At 34.4% G+C, this 24,047-nt stretch overlaps 1 protein-coding gene across 1 annotated transcript in view; it reads right to left on the bottom strand.

The window, feature by feature from the left end:
* LOC114349421 (F-box/WD repeat-containing protein 7) overlaps positions 1–24,047 on the bottom strand; it is a 73,985-nt gene that overhangs the window by 25,198 nt on the left and 24,740 nt on the right. Inside the window, exons 4-9 of the mRNA XM_028299794.2 lie at positions 16,184–16,297; positions 13,464–13,778; positions 8,796–9,041; positions 8,543–8,722; positions 6,174–6,355; positions 2,528–2,753 (exon numbers count right to left, since the gene is read on the bottom strand). Coding sequence (XP_028155595.2) covers positions 2,528–2,753; positions 6,174–6,355; positions 8,543–8,722; positions 8,796–9,041; positions 13,464–13,778; positions 16,184–16,297 — 1,263 coding nt within the window. The remainder of the gene's footprint in view (positions 1–2,527; positions 2,754–6,173; positions 6,356–8,542; positions 8,723–8,795; positions 9,042–13,463; positions 13,779–16,183; positions 16,298–24,047) is intronic.

The following is a 24,047-nucleotide window of genomic DNA, read 5'->3' on the forward strand; positions in this document are numbered from 1 at the left end:
TAAACTACTTTCAATACCTGGGAGTAACAGTGGAAAACAACGGAAAACAACACAAAGATATAGAAGAAAGGATTAACAAAACGTCTAAAATATTCCACGCAATTAACAACAAATTTTTAAACAAAAAAGAAATATCCAGAAAAACCAAAATAACTGTCTTCAACACGATATACAGACCAGTACTTACATACGGGTGCGAGTCTTGGGTATTAACAAGAAGTATGAAGAGTAAGATCCAGGCACTGGAAATGAAATACCTAAGACGAGTAAAAGGAGTATCAAAAAGAGACAGACTAAGAAATATAGATATACGAGCGGAGCTCAAAACTAAACCACTCCTAGAATACATCGAAGAAAAACAGCTGAGTTGGTGGGGCCACATGAAAAGAATGAGAAGAAACATACCAGTAAGGAAAGTATGGGAAGCAAGAATTCAGAAAAAAAGAAACAGAGGAAGACCATCAGAAAACTGGGATACAACCATTGCGAAGATTATCCAAAAGAAAGGGAAAACCGTAGCAGAAGCAAGCAGACTGGCGCAGGATAGAAAACAATGGTCAAAGTTTGTGCACACGTGAATAGACATTAGTCCCGACACTGAAAAGTAAAAGGGACTTAAAAGACTATATATATATATATATATATAAATTAAGGATCACTCGAAGAGTGGAGGGTTTTTCGGTCAATAGGTGGAGAAATAAGACAAAGAAGGTGGCTACTTCATCTATTTATTCGAAGACGTTTCGCTCTCTGATCAAAGAGCATCATCAGTTCATCTAAAAAGAACAATATGAAAAAAACCAAACATCCATAGAGAAGTTAATATAACAGTGTTACCTCAAAAAGACATGTAGCAGTCAAAGGTATAAAAAGTAACAAAAGCTTGAAACAATGAACCATTGAATCGTTAGGTGTAGAAACAATCAATAATACTAAGTACAGTTTACAATTTAACAAAGACTTAGAACAGCAAAAGAAGTATGTGGTTATCATACATATATGTCATCATACATATATCATACATATATCATATATATATATATATATATATATATATATATATATATATATATATATATATATATATATATATATATATATATATATATATATATATATATAAGTTTTTACAAAAAAGTTATAATTATCAAAATTGAAGCTAATAAAAAATCAAATAAATTTCTTACTAGAAAAACCTTTCACTGTTAAGTAAAAGTGAGTTATAGGTAATTGAATGTATATTTCTTTCGTCGGGTACCCAAATCTAAGTATTCAAGCTTAAATACCGGGAATATGGTGCATTTTATACCATAAACTTATTAATTATTTGTCAAAGTTCTTAGAAATATCTATCAAATAAGCCCTCAAACAATTTGATAGCATTAAAATTTATGCACCAAAAAGTTTCAAAATTTCTATCTTGTAAAAATTTTTCCAAAAAATGTTACTGTTTTTTTTTTGTAAATAACTCCGCTAATTTTTAAGATATAAGGTTCACCTAAAAACTAATTAAAAGTTGATTCCACGAGCTAATACGTTGAATCTAGTCTTTTAAATCTCTTAATTTTTAAAAAATAAAAGGTTAAATGGTCCCGGTTACATGGTTCTCGCAGCAAAATTGAAATTTTAAACGTTTCTATCTCGGTTTTTTTTACTCTATGGAAATAATAAAATGGGTAAAGTATTTGGAACAGAAAAAACTAAAATTTAGTTATATATAATTTTTTACGTATATTGAGTATTTTTGGAGATATTATCAAAAGAAAATGAAAAGTACGATAATTTTAAAAATTTTGATTTTTTAAATTATATCTTTTTTTTCAAAAATATGCATTCTAAACCGGTCAAAATTGTTAAAATCATTAACTATGTTAACCTAAAGAAATTCTTGTGAGGATTACTACAAATTTTAATTTTTGTGGAAATGGCGTATGTTTTATTTTTCACTTTTTCCTAAAAAAATCGAAAGGTTTCTCTTACTTTCATCATAACTTGCTTAATTTTGATGCTATTAACTTTCACTGGAGCTCATTTGATAGGTATTCCGAAGTACTTTGAGAAGTGTTTAACAAGTATATTCTATAAAATGCATCGTTTTCCCGTTATGTAAGCTTGAATACTTAGATTTGAGTATGTACTCGTCGAAAAAAATATACATTCAATTACCCATAACTCACTTTGAAATAACATTAGTTTAGTTCTTTAAGTGGGAAGTGTATTAAATTTTTTATTATTTTTAATTTTGGTAATTATAACTTTTTTACAAAAGCTTATAGTTTTTGAGTAATACGTGAAAAATAGCTTTAAAACATGCATTTTTTTAAAGAAAAAATAAAATCTTTGATATTTAATAACTCAAAAAGTATTGATTTATGTTAATAACTTCATATAACATGTCACCTTTATTCCTTGAAGTATCTTCTAACTACTCACCAATTTTTATGAAAATCGATGAAGGTTCAACGAAATCGGAGGTGAAAACCTTCAGTGACTCCACTAATAAGTTAAATAGGGTTCTTGTATTTACCTGTAAAGAATATACTCTATTGGTATGTCCTTCTAAAGTATGGAGGCACTCTTGCGTTTCAGGATTCCAAACTTTCACCATAAAATCATATGCGCCAGATACGACTAATCTACCGTCATATTGAACACACCTAACAGCTGCGACGTGACCTACTAATACGTAAAGGAAATTTCCAGTTTCAATATCCCAAACTCTTAAAGTAGCATCTCTGGAACCGCTTACAACCCTATAAAGAAAATTTTTTTTAACCAACATGTAAATTATTTTTTACTCTTAATAATATTCTCTTGGTGTTTTTTATATAGGATGATGACAATAAAAGCAATGAATCAATTACATCATTCTATTTAAGTTTAGGAAAAAATGCAGAAACTTGTCGATTTGTTTGATCGTTCAAACATGTACTCTGGGTTTCTAAAAAAACTGATACGACTCTTAGTAAGATTTGATTATTTTGAGCAGTGTATTTGATTGGTCTGACATTATATTATATTTATTATGACAGACTGTCAAAGTCAGTTAAAATAAATAAACAAACAATTGATTACATATGTTAATTCATAAATTGTAATAATTATTGTCTAAATTTTTATATTATTTTGAATTTCTGCATTTTATAAACAGTTTATAAATGATAGTTTTTACATAAAATAGGGTTGTTGTTATCATTTTTATTATTATTAAGGAATAAAACAAACGACTTAACTCAACAATATGTATATTAAAGCAAGAATTGTAACCAAATTAAAAGATAAGTGGGCACTATCAGAGGCAGCACAACATTTTAACATAAACAGAACCACAGCTTTTCTATTAATAAAAAATGGAGGGAACAAGAAACTTTCGAAAGAAAGCGAGGGTCTGGATGACCAAAACTGTACTAAATTTAGGTATGTATGATAACAGCTTGTACTCTTCGGTCCATCTGCGTGAAAGGAACTATGAAATTGTCTTCTTCAGACAGCTCTTTCCAAACCTTGCTTTCTTTCGAGAGTTTCTTGTTCTCTCCATCTTTTATTAATATTAAAAACGGTTGTTCTGCTTACGTTAAAATGATTCGCTACTGCAGATAGTGACCAGCCATCTTCTAATTTCGTTACAATTCTTGATTTTAGTTCTTTGTCAGCATGTGGAGCCATTATTTGAGGTTGAACAGAATAAGTTATCTGGCAAATTGTAAGATTTGGCAGTGACAGAGACAGTATGTAAATAATAATTATCCTTCAAAATACACTGCTCAATTTTCTACAAAATACGCATTAAGAGTCGTATCAGTTTTTTTTGGAACCAGCTGTAAGATGGTGGGACATAAGTTAAGATCATTCTTATAAGGTAGAATATATAGACAGCTTATGTTGTAGAGATTCCTAAACAGGAACCAAGATATTAAGTAATGCGTAAATGTTTTCTGCAGAGGCGTAGACGCTGAATAAACAATGCACGAATAAACTGAAGGTATTTGGGTAAGGCAAGTGTATACCCGTGTAGGGCCCGGGCCACTCAAGAAGAATATACTCACAGTTCTCATCCTGAGTTGTAAAGGTGACTAAACGGAGTCAGACGTATGATTACGTATGGCGCACTAATATCTTGGTCTAAATGCCAATAAAAGACCACCAAAGAAAAGCTGAATGAGCTAACAACAAGTATGCTTAATCATAACAAAAGCGATGTCGACTTTCAACGGCCTCCATGGAAATCATGCCTGACCTCCCACGATTACGTATATGGATGGAGACGGAGGCGAAGGTAGAACATACAGGAAGCCAAAAGGATACCAGAATCAAATCTGGAGAGATAAATAAACGTCACCCATAGTTGGAAATGGTACCAGATGCAATGCAACCTAAATGTAATATCAAAAAGCCGTTTACCATCCTCTGCCCAGGAAGAGACGAATGTGAGTCGAATGAAACGAACCTCATAATAGCAGATCAATGCTGATATACAGTCAACTCTAAAACCGATGAAGGAGTTGGAGCTGGGGTATTTATACAGAGAAAAACTAGGCTAACCCTTGGTGAAAGCATGAAGTATACATTATTTTGTTATATGTCAAGAAATGATGTCCTCATCTTTAATTTGATATCAATATTATTTGGAATTCAACAATAGCTTTCAATGAATAGTTAAAATTTCATTAAACGCTAAAGAAACTCAACAAATAATTCAGACCTTTTACTAAGTAATCATAGGACATACCAAAATTATTATAATTTTTTCTCAGACGCGTTACTTTCTTATAGACAGTGATTTTGATAGACTTTGCCAATAAAATGGAGAAATCAACGGAAAACCACGTCACTAAAACTTCTCTACTCAGTCAATATAAAGGATTTAAAACAAAGTCTTTAGCTCGCTCCCAGCAGATGCTAACGACAAATGCAGCCATTAAAAAAAAGTTTAAAACATGCCTGGTGTCGATAGTTGATAATAAAAAAAACTAATCATAAATGGGCATTGGGAAGGGATATACAGTAAGAGCCAGCGTACTAGACACATGGCTAGGTACCTAATGGCTATGCTTATGGGCTAATCCGGTCCGTTCTCAGGTGTGACTTTCATCCCTGTCATGTTACTGTCAAGAAACTATTCAAAATAATTGTTTTTCGATTCAAAAAATACATTAGTTAATAGTATTATTACTTATTACCCTGTTTTAAAATAACTTTACTCAAACACCAAGAATAGTACAATACTTTAAAACTTTTACAACTTTAACAAAATGACAACTGTATTTGATACAGCTGATCTATTATTTGTCAACTTTCTATGTTAATATTTAGTTTCTATACATTTTCTGACGTTCTAAACGTCATTTGACATAAAAATAAACATTGCAACAAGTGAAGGTTCCAGGAATGTAATAGCTCAATGTTCCTATGTGTCTAGTATTGTGATTTTTACTGTATACCTACATAGAAAATAAGTAAACATAAGCTAATAAAAAGTAGCAACTCCACCATAATTAAAGTTTGCTGTATATAATGTAGGTAGTTAAAAATAAGTAAAAGTATTGTTTAGGGAATCTTAGTACATATTTAATAGTTAAAGGTATTTGTAAATAGTTTGTATATGAAGGGCCACGAGAAAGAACGATCAGATTCACATTTTGTTCATTTTGTACAAATCCAATTTTAAAGTTCCAATTTTAAAGTTAACAAATCCAATTCGTATATTTTGGTTCAGGAAAATTAAATACAATATTTTTAATTATAACGTACGGTGATCTTTATTGTACAAACGCAGTACAAACGAAACCATGCTTGGGTTCTTTCCACTAAAAGCTAAAATATGGCGCCGATATCTAAATTTTGACCAAAAATGGACTCTGATCGTTCTTTCCCGTGGCCCTTCATATGTCATCATGCTGTATATCAGTTATCCCTGAACATATTAAGGTACGTATCCATTACGTTGGTGCTCCGTGTGGATACGGCATACCGATTGGATCGCCGAGGGTGAGCGCCGCTCCGGGCGATCTCGACCCTCGGCGTTCGAATCGGTGGTGGTTTATATGTAGAGTAGAGGAGCGCATGCCGTATCCATACGGAGCACCAACGTAATGGATATGTACCCTAAGAGAACAATTTCTAGACCCCATTGTTTTCCAGAAACATAATTTATATGAAAAACCAATACTCACTTTTTGCCATGAAGATGCATACATCTAACGGTTGAGGTATGTCCGTATAAAGTATGTATACAAACGCCGGTATCAGCATCCCATACTTTTAAGGTCCTATCAGTACTTCCACTTATTATTGTACTTCCTGACATCTGAGAGGACCACACACCACCTGTGTGTCCAACAAGTGTTCTCAGACACTGAAATTTTTTTTATTAATGTTATAGTGTTTAAAAATATTTATAAAACTAGGCTGTTAATAAGTTTTGCGATTCGATAAGAGAAGGCGTTGCTACTAGCCTAATTTTATTTTATTATGTTGGCATGTTATGTCTTTACATAAGCGTGTGTGAAGTTTCATTTCAATCAGTCAATTCATTTTTTGTTTATAAGTCAGTTAGTATCGACGTATCAAAGTATTTTTTACAATGGAAACTGTTATGTCCGTGTAAAACTCCCTTAACCATGAATGTAAGTTGGTACTACTGTCAGCTGAACGACAGCTGTCATATACTTAATACTTGGAGAATTCGCGAACTCGATCGACTATAGGTGGCAGTGCAGTTGCATGAAAATGGTCGATGTATTTGGGATATCGTATTTTTCTATAATTAATATTGTTATTGATGTAATTAATTAATATAAATAAATTATTTATTAAATGAACACATCTGACAAGCTTTCAAACGACGTCCATACATAGGTTAACGGATGATTGGTTTATATTTTCATCCCAATTCCTCTAGTTCCAAATAAGCGGCAGCACACTCGCTTGAGCTCGCATATACAATGAAACCATGTGCATAATCACCGAAACCATGAAACCATGTGACATAATTATTTAAAATAAAGTATTTTACATCGAGTATTACTTCATTACAAATACGTACGTTCTTTAAGTACAAAGGACTTGACAGAAACAATGAAGTATCGTGCAGTGATTGAATTTTTATTTTTGGAAAGTTTAAAAGCAAAGGAAATTTATGTAAGAATGTTGAAAGTGTATAAAGACTCTTCGCCTTCAATTAGTACAGTAGAAAGAAGCTGAGGTTAAAGCCCTGAAGATGATTCACGCCAAGGACGTCAAAAAACAGAAACAACATCAGAAATCGTAGAAAAAATATAGGATGTAGTATTGGAAACTCGTCGAGTGACTGGAAGAGATTTAGTAGAAGACCTAGGCAGGCATCTCATTGGACAGTGTAAGCAATATTTTGACTGAAGTATTGGGTTTCATAAACCTGTGATCCAAATAGGTGCCGCATTCGCTAACAACGGAACAAAAACACATTCGAATGTGTCTTTCTCAACAACATTTTCGAAAATGTTGAGTCGATGAGTGTTTTCGAAAAGATAAAGTAGATTTTGTGCGTCGATTCATCACTACAGATGAGACTTGGGTCTATCAGCATGATCCTGAATCAAAACAAGAAGCTAAAGAGTGGTGTGAACCTGGTTCTTCTGCCCCAAAACGAGTTCGTGTCCAGAAATACGCCAAGAAGGTGTTAGCCTCAGTTTTTTGGGATACGAGAGGAATTGTGTTTGTGGATTACTTGCAAACTGGTAAAATAATAAATTTTGGATATTATTGTAACCTTTTAGATCAGCTTAACACATGAACCGCCACATTAAAATTTTTTGTTCTAGCCTTCAGGTTCCATGTCCAGAATCGCAATGTTAATATGAATTATATTTAACTCACAGAACGCCCGGTCCAAACATGGTGTGAGTTAAATGCAACTCACGTGGCGTTTAATGTGTTAGTCATATGAGCATTTTAATCATGGCTAAAATCCATGAATTAAAGTTCGAAATGTTGGAGCGTTCGCCGTATTCATCAGATTTTTTCCCTAGCGACTTCCATATTTTAATAACTAAAAAAAATCATGCGTGAAAAGCGTTTTTCATCAAATGATGAGGTCATAAAGGCTATGAAAGCGTATTTTGCAGCGCTTTCAGTTTCTCACTTCAGAAGGATATTTATAAATTGGAAACTCGTTGGAACCAGTGTAATGATGTTCAGAGAGACTAGACAAAAAAAAAATAATAAAGTGTATTTCAAATCATAAAATTGTATTTTTCTTATCTAAACGGAAAAGTTATTGAACAGCCTAGTAAAACATGTTATAAAAAAAACATAAACTTTAAGTTTTTGGTAAAATTTTGCTTGATTAGAAATAGGTGTAGATATGATTCTTTTGAGGTTTATTCTTGCACTGACATCTCCTAAGTGGAGCATAGAAGTTCAGTGAAAACGGCTCATCGGGTCCTATTATGCGTTGTAGTCTTGGTTTGGCTCTATGTGATGAAGTGGGAATTACCAAAACTACAAGTGGGAATTACCAAAACTACAAGTGGGAAACTAACAAAATTAGAAGTGAACTTACTTTTCCCGTAGTGGCAGACCATACTTTAAGGGTGTTATCATCAGATCCACTAACAATTCTATTACCGCTGAACTGAAGACATGTTATCACATGGTCGTCGTGACCTTTTAATACCTTTGGTGGCCTAATTGGAGCTGACCTCCAGTTCATTTCTATGGCATGCTGGCGCATGTATGTAGCCTAGAACATCGGAATAAATATATTATATTCTAGCAAATACATGTACAATGCAAGTAAAAAAATTTTTCTTTACCTTCCACGGAGACATATGGCAGCTGTTCGGCGATCTAGACGACATCCTCTTTTTCGGTATTTCGTCGATGCCCGCCTGTTTGCACTTTTCTTTCCATAACAGATTATCATCGGCTAATACACGCCAACTTCGACAAGTCTGTGCTGCTCGCACAAGGTCTTTTGGTTCTAGGAATGACAAAACATTTAAAGCTAATTCTTTTGGTAACAATGAAATAAAATCCCTTTGGAATTGTGGCTCGATTATCTAAAAAGGAAATTATTCTTCAGACATAAACACGACAATATTATTTTACAATATATAATTATACACATACATAGTTTATAAAGTTCATACCAAACCCTTCTTTCAGTGCGTCATTAATTTTGACGTCATATTGTAATGATTATATATATATCAAATACGCATCGCCGCCACGTCGAGAAAATCCAACAGTATGCGCGTTCAATCTTCATCCCACCACGGAACAACTAAGAGAGAAAGAGGTGGTCAGTCAACGGTATAAAAGCATTCCAGCGAGGAAGAACAGTTTAGTCAGTCTTGCACCGTTAAGCTCTACACCCCCTGGCTAACTAATGTACTGAATTAGTAAACCTACTGGACTGTGACGGATTGAGTCGGAGCCTGTCGGGGAGAAGGACTCAGTATTGAAGAGATGCTTCGCTCGTAATTCAACAAAATCCGCGTAACCACGTAGTGAGCGGTTGCTTCCATCTCCGGCCTAGAGTCGTTGTAAGGGTATCGGTGTGTATAGTTGTGGATTCTTTTATTCCGTGATTGAGAGAATGTGAGCGTGGTTATACTATATTGAGGTGTAACGTGGTTGCGAATCTGTGAGTAATTATAGCGCGATTCAAGAACATACAGCTCTGTCTATAAAATCTGTATAAATAGTGACAGCCGGTGAATTCGTGTTTGGTGAGAGCCAACAAGAGCTGCACAACTAGAAATGCCCGTCCCATACTTTAGCTGGTGACAATGTTATGTTTTGGGCATGTATTACGGCAGGTGGACGCACGGAATTGGTGGTTATTCACGGGATTCGAACAGGACAAAGATACATCACACGGATTTTAGAACCTCATGTGAGATTATGGCGATAAGCTGTGGGTGAAACTTTGATATTTATCGATGATAACGCCTGTCCACATAGGACTCAAGCGGTGATGACTATCCTACTACAATAAAGCACTTACAGTGTAAATATTTACACTACAATTTAAAAACCATTGAATTTGTAATTTTCTTCTATTTTTGCACTAATAAATTGCATATTTCTTTACATGAACGTAAAATACATGATCAGTTAAAACCGTAATTTTTGCTTGTTTTCGACAGTGCTTTACATATTGGGAAAATTTTCATTCCTAATCCAAAATGGTCGCAAATACGTGTAATCTACTATATACAGGGTGTAACAAAAATGCAGGTCATCAATTAAATCGAATATTCTAGGAGCCAAAATAGTTCGATTGAACCTAGCTTACCTTAGAACAAATGTGCACATAAAAAAAGTTACAGCCCTTTGAAGTTATAAAATGAAAATCAATTTTTTTCAATATGTCGAAAACTCTTAGAGTTTAACTCTTTTTAAGATACAGGAGTATCTTCGAAAGAAATATCAGTGAAATTTGTACACCCCATAAAAATTTTATGGGGTTTTGTTCCCGTAAACCCCCCCAAACTCTTGTGTACGTTCCAATTAAATTATTATTGTGATACCATTGGTTAAACACAATCTTTTTAAAACTTTTTTGCCTTTTAGCATTTTTTCGATAAGCCAGTGTTTATCGAGATATTCTGAATATTTGTCGAATCCACCACATATTTGTATATGGTTAAGTACGATTAAGAGATACCTGTTAATATCTGAAAGTTTATTTTAATTTACATTTTTAGGTATATTTTGAAAAATTTTAAAAAAGAAGCCACATGTCGATAAAGGGTTGCTTATCTAAAAAATACTAAGAGGCAAAAAAATACTGTGTTTATAGCCCGATCAGGGAACACAAGATTTGTGTTTATAGCCCGATCAGGGAACACAAGATTTTAGGAAAACCTACAAAAAAATAAAGGAAGGATGAAAATTTGGAAATAGGTAGTTGACATTGTCTATTATTATATAAGAAAAAGTTTACAATTCTACATCCCCTCCATTTTAAAAAAATTGGGAAATACGGGGTGAAAAGTATTTTCTCGTGGGTGAAAAAAAAATATACGTTCAAAATAGGCCCGGAATTGGATAAAATGACTAATTCTAAGCAAGTTTTGTTCTATAGAGTTTTTTCACTAAAACGCAGGTTGGGGGGGGGGGGGGTAAAAATCTTCAAAAATCTTCAAAAATCACGTTACGTAATACTTGAACAATATAAGTCAATACTTTTCGAGTTATTTGCGAGTGAATATGTTCATTTAAAAAAAAAAGAAAACATGTTTATAGACGATTTTTCGCAGATAACTCCAAAAATTAGGAACTCTAGCGAAAAAAATATTCTTAGTAAAAATATAGCTTATAAAAAATTGAAAAAAATGGTGTACGCGTGAGGTCTGCAGACCCAATATAAGCAGAGTTGTAGCTAATGAAAAGTAGGTTCTTCTTCGTCAAATTCCAAAAAACAGAGCATTTTTCGGGGAAAATTCATTACAACTTTTTTAAAGTGTTTAAAAAAAGTTTTATTTTTGTTTTTTTTTAAATTTCTAACATTAAAAATAAGTGAGTTACGCTCAAAATAATGTTGGTCCCTTTTATTTTTCGGTACAAAAATCGCGAAAAGCTAAGCTAATTAGCTTCTCAAATAAAATTAATCGTAACCGCTTCACAAGTTATTTTACTTATATGTATTGTTTATATTAGGTTTGTTCTAGCATCAGTTTCAAACGGTTTGAAACGATCAGCGCGAGTAGAGGGGATAGCACTGGTGACTGTATTATGTTCTCTCATGGCTAACTGTTTGCTGACGGTTTCTGACTATGTAGTTTGACTGTTTGCTAGAACAAACCTATTATCTATAAGTTTCATTGGTTCAAAGTGCTCAGTTTTGAAAAAAATTGGGTTTAAAATAAAACATTTTTTTAATTTTGAAAAAAAAAATGGAATTGTTCATGGAATTAACTTAAAAATTATTAGTAATACCAAAAATCTTAAAGAGTAATAAAATGTACGTTTTGCTTTTCTGAATATTTTTCCTTTTTTGTTTTCTTGTTATACCACAATTGATTATGCTATGGCTGTTCAAAATTTGCCTAAACTCGTGATTAGTTACTCGGTCAAGCCATTTTAACTACAGCTTTTTCAAAAATAAGCACTTTGAACCGATGAAACTTACAGATCATATAAATAATACATAAGCAAAGTAACTTGTGAACTGCTAATGATAAAATTTATTTGTGATGCTAATTAGGGGGTGATTTTCGCGATTTTTTTACCAAAAAATAAAAGGGACCAACAATATTTTGAGCGTAACTCACTTACTTTTAATGTTACAAGTTTAAAAAAAAAACAAAAATATTCCTTTTTTTAAACACTTTAAAAAAGTTGAAATGAATTTCCCCGAAAAATGCTCCGTTTTTGGGTTATTTCAGATTGAAATATTCGATTTGGAATTTTATGAAGAAGAACCTACTTTTCATTAGCTACAACTCTGCTTCTACTGGGTCAACAGACCTCAAGCATACACCATTTTGTTTTAGTTTTTTATAAGCTATATTTTTGCTAAGAATATTTTTTTCGCTGAAATACTTACTTTTTGAGTTATTTCCGAAAAACCATCCAAAAACATGTTTTTTTCTGTTAAAAATGAACATATTCACTTGCAAATAACTCAAAAGTATTGACTTAGGGAAAAAACTCTATAGAACAAAAGTTGCTTAGAATTAGTCATTTTATCCAATTCCGGACTTATTTTGAATGTATATTTTTCACCTTCGATAGGGGGGTATTCCCCTCTATTTTTGAAAAATGAAGGGGATGTAGAATTGTAAACTTTTTCTTATATATAATAATAGACAATTTCAAATACCTATTCCCAAATTTTCATCCTTCCTTTATTTTTTTTGGGGTCAGGTTCTTTGATCGGGCTATTAACTAATGGTACCACAATAATAGTTTAATGGGAACGTACACAAACATTTGGGGGGTTTAAAGGAACAAAACCCCCATAAAATTTGCATGTAAACATATTAAAAAAGAAGCCGCATCTCGATAAAAACTGACTTATCGAAAAAATACTAAGAGGCAAAAAAGTTTTAAAAATATTGTGCTAACTAATGTTATCACAATAATAATTTAATTGGAACGTACACAAGAGTTTGGGGGGGTTTAAGGGAACAAAACCCCATAAAATTTTTATGGGGTGTACAAATTTCACTGATATTTCTTTCTAAGATACTCCTGCCGTAAGAATTCCACATGTCCAGTTTCAATAAAAAATCTCTAATAGTTTTCGATATATTGAAAAAAATCGATTTTCATTTTGTAACTTCAAAGGGCTGTAACTCTTTTTAGGTGCACATTTGGACTAAGGTAAGTTAGGTTTAATCGAACTATTTTTGGTAACAGAAGATGTATTTTAATTTATTACCTGCATTTTTGTTACACCCTGTATACGGCAGACAAATCATAAAAGATTTAGTGAAAATTATGTAAACATTCAAAAACAATAAACTTACCTGCATCATATGCCTGACTTGGGTTGGTTCGCAACTGGCGATCAACTCGTTTATGGCCATGATCCTTTCTGCATTTGACCAGGTGGTGAATCGGATCAACCAGTTGGACAGATCCGGTGGCGGGTTCTCTTTCGTCGGTATGATGGCCCTCGATCTACCACTAGACGGTGTATTACTCCCGGAGTAAGTCTGAGAAGCGGAACTTGTAGGTGAGAGAAGACAACCACCATTGTTGTGCAATGGCGGTGAGTCTGGGGGGATCTTTTTACAAGGCAACATGGGCAATCCATTATTGATGTCTAATTTGCGTTTACGCTGAAATATGAAGAAGCAATTGATGAGCAAACTACATTTTAAACCAATTCGTGTATTTGAAAAATTATATAAAATTTCAGAGAGAAGATTAGTATTAAATCATGTGTTAGTCAACACATATAGTGATACTAACTCAATATGTTATGTTCATCATAAAATATATCAGAAGCAGACAAAAACTTAATAGGCATACAGTTCTTTCACTGTAACTTTGCACAAGTATGACATTATTCACGAATTATTTTATATTCCTTCTCTTTCCTATCCACAGAAACATAAACGATTAATTTAAGCCGCCTGTCCATAGACAACACCATGCATTAGAACGACGCAAAGACAGCCATAGAACGATGGTCGGCGATCGATTTATCTACTGACAATTCACAATTGTAAATTTTGTTTTGACAGTGCTCGATTTATTAGGTTAAGAATTTATTTATTACCTAATAACAAATAATATAGTGATGAGCTACCGATATATAAATTTGCATTATATTGATAGTTTCCCACCTTTAGATGTATCGGAGGAGTTTGTAAACTGCCACTGTGACAGGAGAATTTTATAAAATTCTCCCGTGACAGTTTGACTCCGATACGTCAAAATCTATCAATATCAGAAATTATCAATGTAATGTAAATTTAAAGGTTTCTATTGATAATTTCCTCCTCTACCAGTTTCATCTATTTTTATATCACAACGTAATGTTTTCCGTCTTTTTCGTTATTTTGCCAGTTATTAGCACGGACATCACGGACATCATTAATGCCCATATCTTGCCATTAAGTGTTCTTAAATATTGACTCTAGAGCTGCCGTGAACTCTATACAGTAAGGTCTCGTTTTATGCGGTGGATACGTTCTTCAGAAAAGGGCATATAAAAAAATCGCATAAGAAAGACTTTACTTGCATTGAAAAAGTAGGGATATGCTCCGTGGTTTTCTAAAATCACATAAAATGGTGGACGTTTGTCCACCAAAAATTGTGTCTTTGATGTTTTTTTTTCTCCATTGGGCCAAATAAAATCTTAAAGAAGAAATTAAAAACGCAGACTAACGATATTGAGATTGCAAAAATCTCTTCTTATGGAACATAAAACTTTACGACACTTAATTAAATGTTTCAATCCAGAAATCAAAACGTGCTGTGTGTATAATACGGCTACTTGAAATCAGCAACATTTAAACTCTTGAAGACTTAAACATTTAAATTTAATTTTAAAACAATTACAGGTTATACATTTAAACTTTCAATGCGAAACTCAGATTGATGTAATAGCTACATGCTACATCATGTATAACAAGGGGAATACCCGAATTGCCAATCTTCAAATTACTGACATCTGGATGGGAATAATTAATTATACTAGTTGTTAATAATATAAATTTTATTATTAAAAAAAGCCGCATAAAAAGAGACCTTACTGTATTATTAATTAATCTATATTAATTTTGGTGAAATGTTGTCTCCTTGTCTTACTCCTCAACCTAAGCTGAATAATTTTTCTGTGTCTTGGTGTAGTTGTATACTTGATGTAGCGTTCTCATAGATATTTTTGATTAGTGAAGTGTAGCTGTAATCTATTCAGGTTTGCTTTAGGGCTTCCAATACAAGACAAATGCAAGAACCAGAGGTATGTTCTACTCCATGCATTTTTCAATTAATATCTTTATGGTATGCAAATGGTTATTTGTGTCATATCCTACTCTGATACCTGCTTGTTCTTTGGGCTGATAGAAATCAAGTTTAGGTGTTAGTCTCTTCGTTAAGATTTTCATCAAAAGTTTGTATGTACAGTAAACGCCAACATACTAGACACATAGGAACATTGAGCTATTACAGTCCTGGACCCTTTACTTGTTGCAATGTTTATTTTTATATCTAGTGACGTTTAGAACGTCAGAAAATGTATACAAACTGAACATTAACATAGAAAGTTGACAAATATTAGATCAGCTGTAATTTTGACGTTTATAGTTGTCATTTTGTTAAAGTTGTAAAGTTTTAAAGTATTGTAATATTCTTGGTGTTTAAATAAAGTTGTTTTAAAGCAGAGTAATAATACTATTAATTAATATATTTTTTGTATGGAAAAACAATTATTTTGAATATCTAGTTTCTTGACAGTAACATGACAGGGATAAAAGTCACATCTGAGAACGGACCGGATTAGCCCATAAGAATAGCAATTAGGTACCTACCCATGTGTCTAGTATGGTGGCTCTTACTGTATGTGTCAAGAGGCTGATGGGCCTATAATTTTCTAATTATTTAGTAATATCTCTTTTTTTGTGTAACAAAACTATCACTGCATGTTCCAGTCTTTTGGAATAGTACCCACATGTAAGCATATATTAAACATATTACAATATTACTTACTAAATTATAATATAAACATATTACTTACCAGAATACGTTCTACTGAACTAGAATTACTTCTCTTTAATTGTGAACTTCTTGGAGTATTGGAATGGCTGCCGCTGAAACTATTTATTTCGTCACTACTGCTTACTTCTTCTGACTGTAAACAATAAAATTCACACTCTTAGAAAAAGAAAGAAAAAGCGCATGGAAAATTAATAAATTATTTAGAAGTACGGTTAAAATGATCATGTAGTCAAACAAAGATCTTTTATTAATGGCAGTGGCGTGTGTTTAGTGATAAAGAAATATGCTTTATTTTTAAATTGCCATAAACAGGGATAACTTCAGTACAGCTCTAGGAATTCAGTAATAAAATATCTCGACATGGACATGGTCCTTAGATCATTCATGGTTTTTAATATTGGGACCGTGCAAGTTTGGAAGAGCGGCAGCTAGTGTCATAGCTCAGCAACATTTGTAGCACTTTTAATTATTATATTGGCCAATTATAGTAGTCCTGGTTACTGGATAATTGTCAAGGCCATAGCCCCAAAAAGAATAAAAAGAAAAAGTAAGATTGAGGTTATGTTATTAAAAGGTAAACATTGTATGCAGTAAATAAAATACAATTATGTAATTAAGAGGCAACAGTAGCGCACGGAAAACGCGGTCCAAGATTGCGGCTGTCATTTTGAATATTTTGTCTAGATATTTGGCACACAAATTCGTAATATAATAAAGAATGGCGGTATAGAGCCCAATTTGAGAAATATGTTAGTATGTGGAAATTACTCTATTAACTAAATAAAATATTGCAACAAAGAGTCTGTACCGCCATTAACCCTTAAACGCCCAAGGGTGGGTAAAAAATGTCCACCTAATGCGTATTCCCTTGTAACATATTACGTGTTTAAAAATTTAAAAAAAATTATTTATTGTTAAAAAGACAGCCCTTTATCGAATGTTAATTTGGTTTTACTGATATTTTTGAAAATAAAAGTAGCATCTTGAGTTAAATATGGGTGGGCATAAAAAGTACACCCTTGGTAAAACTTGTTCCTTAAGGTTTCTATATAATTTCTCGTTGGTAGGAAGATAATCCATATAATTATCGACGTATAATTACATAATCTACATAATTATCCGCCAATGAGGAGGCTGAAAGAAAGAATGTGGAGAAAATCGACAAATCTGAATTATTGGCTTTTCCTGGTATGTTAATTTTGATGTACATTGTAATTTTGTTGTAAGGTTTGTAAATTGTTTATATTAATATTTTAGAAGATGCTGTGTTTATTAAGGGGTGTTGGGGTGTTTTATAGAGGTAGTACCTTTTATGAGAACGGCCACATCGAGCGTAATATACGGGAGATGGTTCGAAGTAACTGGTCTTCATAAGACATCCAACTGTCACTTATGGCTCCACGTGCCACACCCTGGGCAACTGCATTGGTCTGTAGGCTAAACTAAGTGAGGGTAACCACCGAGCGATTGCCGGTATAAGCAATCTCCACTTACTAGCCAACAGCTTCGGGTGGATGAGCTAGTAAGTGTTAGTCTTTTGTCCTGAGACTGAGAAATCGGTCTCGAAGGCGGATGAACCCTACAGAATGGTCAACGGCATAAAGATGCAGAAGGCAACGGGGAACCACTGCATTAAGGACTCATAGAGTACCCCTAGTAGTAATCATCATGGTGGACATGCAAAGGAGAAGTACTGATCATGGACATCGGATACCAAGATCCGGCAGAGGAAGACAAATAGATAAGTACAAGGCTTCCTCGGTCGTAAACCTGCGAAACCCTTATAATAAGAAAAAAACAACCATAAAAATTGCTACGTGGAATGTGAGGAGCTTATTCTCTTCGGAAAAATTAGATAACGCCGTGTTGGAAATGGATCGTTTGGGTATAGACATATTAGGCATAAGCGATACACAATGGCCAGGAAATGGCAAATGCCCCACAACTAATCATGGTATGTTTTATTATGCCGGAAGTGACACCACAACCCATCGATACGGAGTTGGAGTCATCATCTCAAAAAAATGGAAAGATGCTGTAGCAAATTTTACTCCATTCTCAGAGCGCGTGATGTTAATACAACTGAAAGATAAGAAGAACATAATAAACATCATACAAGTGTACGCTCCTACAGCAGACAAAGACGAAGAGGAAATAGAACAATTCTATAATAACTTAGAAGAGGTGATGAGAACAACAAAGAGACAACACATTAACATAGTAATGGGCGATCTGAACGCCAAGGTAGGTCAGGGTAAAGTTGGAGAAAATGTCGGTGAATACGGCTTAGGTAATAGAAATGAAAGGGGTGATCGTTTAGTTCAGTTTTGTCAAAGCGAAGATTTAATAATAACTAATACATTCTTTAAATTACCCCCAAGGAGACTGTATACGTGGACGTCACCTCAACACACACAAGAAAAAGTAATCAGAAACCAAATAGATTACATAATGGTGACAAAAAGATACCGTAATGCCGTGAAATCTACTAAAACTTACCCTGGAACTGATATCGGTTCGGATCATAATCCAGTAGTATCTGTGTTAGAAGCTAGACCAAAGAAAATGAGAAAAAACATCATCCCAACGTTAGACTTAAGTCAGCTTAAAAGTGAACACCGACGACAAACAGTGCGCGAAGAAATCAACACCGACCTCAGTGTAGCAGAAAACCAAATCCGCAGAACAGATAACATAGATGAAAAACTGAAGTATATAAACACTATAATAAGAACTACGGGAAAGAAACATCTAACCAAATCTCCAAAGAAACATAAGGTGTGGATGACACCAGTCATACTAGAACTAATGGATGAAAGACGCAAATTGAAGAATAATTCAGAAAAATACAGAGAGGTTGATAAGAACATAAAGCAAATAATAAAGAAGGCCAAAGAATCATGGATTAAAGAACAATGTGTAGAAATGGAAGACTATGAAAGAAAGTATGACACATTCAATATACATAAAAAAGTAAAAGAACTTACAGGAACCCAAAGAAGACATCAAATAAGTTTGCTTAAGGACAAAGACGGAAATATGATTGTAGACTTAACAGAAAAAATTAATAGATGGAGTGAATACATAAGAGAATTGTTTGAGGACAACAGAAATAACATTGACAAGATAAATGGTGAAACGGGACCTGAAATCCTAAAATGTGAAGTAGAAATGGCACTTAGAAATTCCAAAACTGGAAAGGCAAATGGACCCGATGAGGTTCCTACTGAATTACTAAAGCTCTTGAATGATGAATCAATAGGTATAATATTGCACTTATTTAACACAGTATACAATACTGGTATTATACCTCAAGAGTGGCTGCTGTCTACATTCGTTACACTGCCAAAGAAATCCAATGCAAAAGAATGTTCAGAACATCGAACAATATCTTTAATGAGCCATCTACTAAAGATATTTCTAAAAATCATCCACAACCGAGTTTATCAAAAGTTGGAGTCAGATATTAGTAATACACAGTGGGGTTCAGAAAAGGACTAGGTACTCGAGAAGCTCTCTTCGGTTTGAATGTTCTTACACAAAGATGCCTAGACGTTAATCAAGAAGTACATGCATGTTTTATCGATTTTGAAAAAGCGTTTGACAGAGTACGCCACGATAGGCTAAGAGACATTCTTGAAAGAAAAGACAGATAATAAAGGACTGCGAATAATTCTCAACTTATATTGGAATCAGAAAGCTAACATCAAAATAGAAAACGAGATATCAAAAGCAATAGAAATACGTCGAGGAGTAAGACAGGGATGCATTTTGTCACCACTGCTATTTAATGTATATAGTGAAAGCATCTGTCAGGAAGCCCTTTTGCAAGCAAATGAAGGAATCGTAATCAATGGAGAGGTTGTAAATAATATTCGATACGCAGACGACACTCTACTAGTTGCAAGAACAGTAGAAGAATTACAACGATTACTTACAAACATAAATATTGCTTGTAACAATTATGGCATAAACATTAATATCAAAAAAACCAAGTATATGGTCTTCAGTAAAATCATGACACAACCAGCACATATTAGTATAAACGGCATTCAAATTGAAAAAGTATCAAGTTATAAATACTTGGGAACTTTAATAAACGAAACTGGAGACCAAAACAATGAAATAAAAAGACGTATCGAAATTGCCAGGGCCACCTTCATAAAGATGAGAAAATTCTTCTGCAACAGAGATATAAGCATCCCTCTACGATTAAGAATGCTAAGTGGCTACGTATTTAACACGCTATTATACGGTGTAGAGGCCTGGACTCTCAAACAGAACAACATAAAAAATATTGAAAGTTTCGAGATGTGGTGCTACCGTCGAATGCTGAAGATAAGTTGGGTTGAAAGAATCACAAATCTTGAAGTAATACGAAGGATAGGAAGAGACCCAGAAATTTTATTAACGATAAAACGAAGAAAACTCGAGTATTTGGGTCACCTGATGAGAGGTCATAAATACGCATTACTTCAAAATATAATGCAAGGAAAAATAGAAGGAAAACGGAATCCAGGCCGTAGAAGAATGTGGATGCGGAATTTGAGAGAGTGGTTTGGCTGCACCACTAATGAACTTTTTAGGTCAGCTGTAAACAAAGTCAGGGTAGCCTTGATGATTTCCAATCTCCGATAGAAGTGGCACAAGAAGAAGAAGTGTTTATTAAGCATAAGATTCTTAAGTTTAATCCATTTTCAACAACTCTCAATAAATATGTTAGCTATTTTCGAGGTGGACATTTTTTACCCACCCTTCGGCGTACATGGAACTTAAAAAAGGTTGGGCGTTTAAGGGTTAAGACGAACAAAAAAATACACTTTATTCAAATAAACTTTTTTATCCCATGCCTAGATTTTGCGTCACATTGGATCTACTAAAAATCGATTTTCTATAACAAGAAATCGAACGTGACTGACTTGGCAACATTTAGCGCGCCTATAAGTATAAATTGTTTTTGATAGTATAATGTCACTGTCTGTGTCGAATTACCGACGCACTGTTGCCTCACTGTTGAAAGTTTGCATAACTTTCGAAAAACAAGAATATTGACGACGCGCTACTGTTTACTCTTAACTTCACTTTAATAATTGAATATCATATAAATATTGTGGAGCAGCATTAAGCCCGATTTCATAATGACAACTTCAAGTACACTTCAACTAGACTGTGAAAGTAGAAAAGTTGATATAGCAACTTATTGTAACAAAATCATTAATGACCGACCCTCGTATAACAGATCCCATCTCCACATACACATTCCACGTGGATCTTTCTAGATAAGACGCGATGTAGCGGGACGGAAGACGAGAAATTCTCCGAATGTCTGGGCGATAACTACAGATGAGCGTCGACGTTCCAGAAATATCGGCTAGGTATATAAGGCATAATTTTTGTAAATAGAGTTAGTGTATAATATAAATTCGTCTGTACAGTTATATAAATAAAGTCGTATATAAATACGAACCGCTAGTTTTATTGTAATTATAAGTAATTACAGTAGTCACGTTATATTGATGTCCGGTGTGGAGTGTAAATAAATTAAATTTGAAAAGACTTTTGAAATTTATTCGTCGGGAATAATCGGAGTGCGTTAATTGTTCGGTATTCGGAAAAACTTTTAAAAGACTTTTGGACTTTATTCGTCGGGAAAAATTAAAGTGCGTTAGTTGTTCGGTATTCGGAAAGACTTTTAAAAGACCTTGTGTGCCAACCAAAGATGCTGCTACAAGAACTTTCCGTAAAGCAGCTCCGTGAACAGCTAGAGGAACGGGATGAAGACAGCAGTGGAACCAAGAAAGTCCTACAAGCACGACTTGAGGAAGTCCTCACGAAGAACGGTGACGATCCAGAGACGTTCCACTTCCAATCAGCAGAACAAGCAATCTTATCGAAATTTAAAGACGTTTCTCAAAAGATCGACGAAACTTCTAGAAAGAACAACGAAAAACTCGAAGAAGTTAGTAGACAGAACAACCAGAAACTCGAAGAAGTTAGTAGACAGAACAACGAGAAATTTGAAAGTGTTTCTCAAAAGATCGATGAAACTTCTAGAAAAAGCGACGAGAAATTTGAAAGTGTTTCTCAAGTAATTAAAGACGTTTGTAGACAGAACGACGAGAAATTTGAAGAAGTTTCTAGAACATTCGATAAGATGCAGAAAAGTGTAGAGACCGTAGAAGAAAAGATCAAACAACTAGAGAGCATGATAACAGATACAAAAGTACAACCAACAGTTAATACGGTAGCTTTAGATCTTGTAGTGAAGGATGAAACACCGAGAGACGAAACATCGTATCATATGAGATTTAAATTACCACCATTTGATGGAAAGTCTTCTTGGTCCATATACCTTAAACAATTTGAAGCTATCGCGACCGCCAATCATTGGACCGAACAAGAAAAGGCTGTTTCCTTGACTGCTGCTTTGCGAGATGATGCTGCAGATATATTAAGATCAATTCCTAAGGGTCAAGAAAAATGTTACCAGGCCTTGTTCACTCGTCTAGAAAAACGTTATGGAGATGCCCATCTACAACAAGTATACAAAGCACAACTGCGAAGTAGAAGTCAACGAGCAAGTGAGAATCTGCAAGAATCTGAAGCAGATGTGGCTCGTGTGATGCGGTTGGCTTATCCGGAGGTGCCAGACAGCGTTTTAGAAGAAATTGCGGTAGATACCTTTGTCAATGGGCTGAAAGATAGTGAACTACAGAAAGCTTTACGACTAGCAAGACCGAAAGTTTTAGATGAAGCACTTGCTATTGCCTTGGAACACTAAGCAGCTAGCCAAGCTTCACGAAACAGTCGAGTAATAACCGTGGAAAAAGGCGATAAGAGAAAAGATGAACGTTTGGTGGAAATGGTACGGAGGGTGATTCGTGACACGATGCCGAAGAGACGCATGAAGAGGGCTGGAAGAGTTGGTTCAAACACAGATGCTTCCTCGATACGGCCATGCGGTGAGAATTGTAATCACTGTGCCAAATTAGAGGAACGATTTTGCCCCGTGAGACGAACCACCGTAGTTAATGAGCAATGGCAGCCCCAACAGTTACAAAACGCCCAAGAAGATGATCCATGTATAAAAAGAGTATTGGATTGGATGCAGCAAGGTGAGAGACCTAGTTGGCAGAACATTAGTGCATGTAGTCCAGAAGTCAAGGCCTACTGGAGCCAATGGAATTGCCTGGTACTAAAAGATGATCTTCTGTACAGAACCTTTGAGAACGACGATGGTACAGAATCTAAGCTGCAGTTGATTGTACCTAAAAGTAAAGTGTCAGAAGTATTGCGTCAGTTGCATGACGGTACATCAGGTGGACACTTTGGTATTACGAAGACTCTGCAAAAGGTTCGAGAACGGTTCTATTGGGTGAACTGTAAAGATGATGTAAGAAGATGGTGCCGGAAATGTGAACTGTGTGCATCCGGTAATGGTCCAGTTGGTAAAAAGAGAGCACCCATGAGACAGTACAATGTTGGAAGTCCTATAGAAAGAGTAGCAATCGACATTGCAGGTCCATTTCCAGAAACCGATGCTGGAAATAAATACATCCTGGTAGCCATGGATTATTTTACAAAATGGACTGAGGCCTATGCATTACCAAATCAAGAAGCTGCTACCGTTGCAGAGGTACTTGTTAAAGAACTCTTCAGCCGATTTGGTGTTCCCTTGGAGATCCACTCCGACCAAGGGCGAAACTTTGAGTCAGCTCTTTTCCAAAACGTTTGTAAATTGATTAGTGCCAATAAGACCAGAACAACACCCCTGCATCCTCAATCAGATGGGATGGTCGAGAGGATGAACCGAACGATGGGTAAACACTTGTCCAAAGTTGTATCTGAACATCAGCGAGATTGGGACCAACACATTCATTTAT

Source organism: Diabrotica virgifera, chromosome 1 (assembly GCF_917563875.1).
Source record: "Diabrotica virgifera virgifera chromosome 1, PGI_DIABVI_V3a".
In the NCBI taxonomy this organism is placed as follows: Eukaryota; Metazoa; Arthropoda; class Insecta; order Coleoptera; family Chrysomelidae; genus Diabrotica; species Diabrotica virgifera.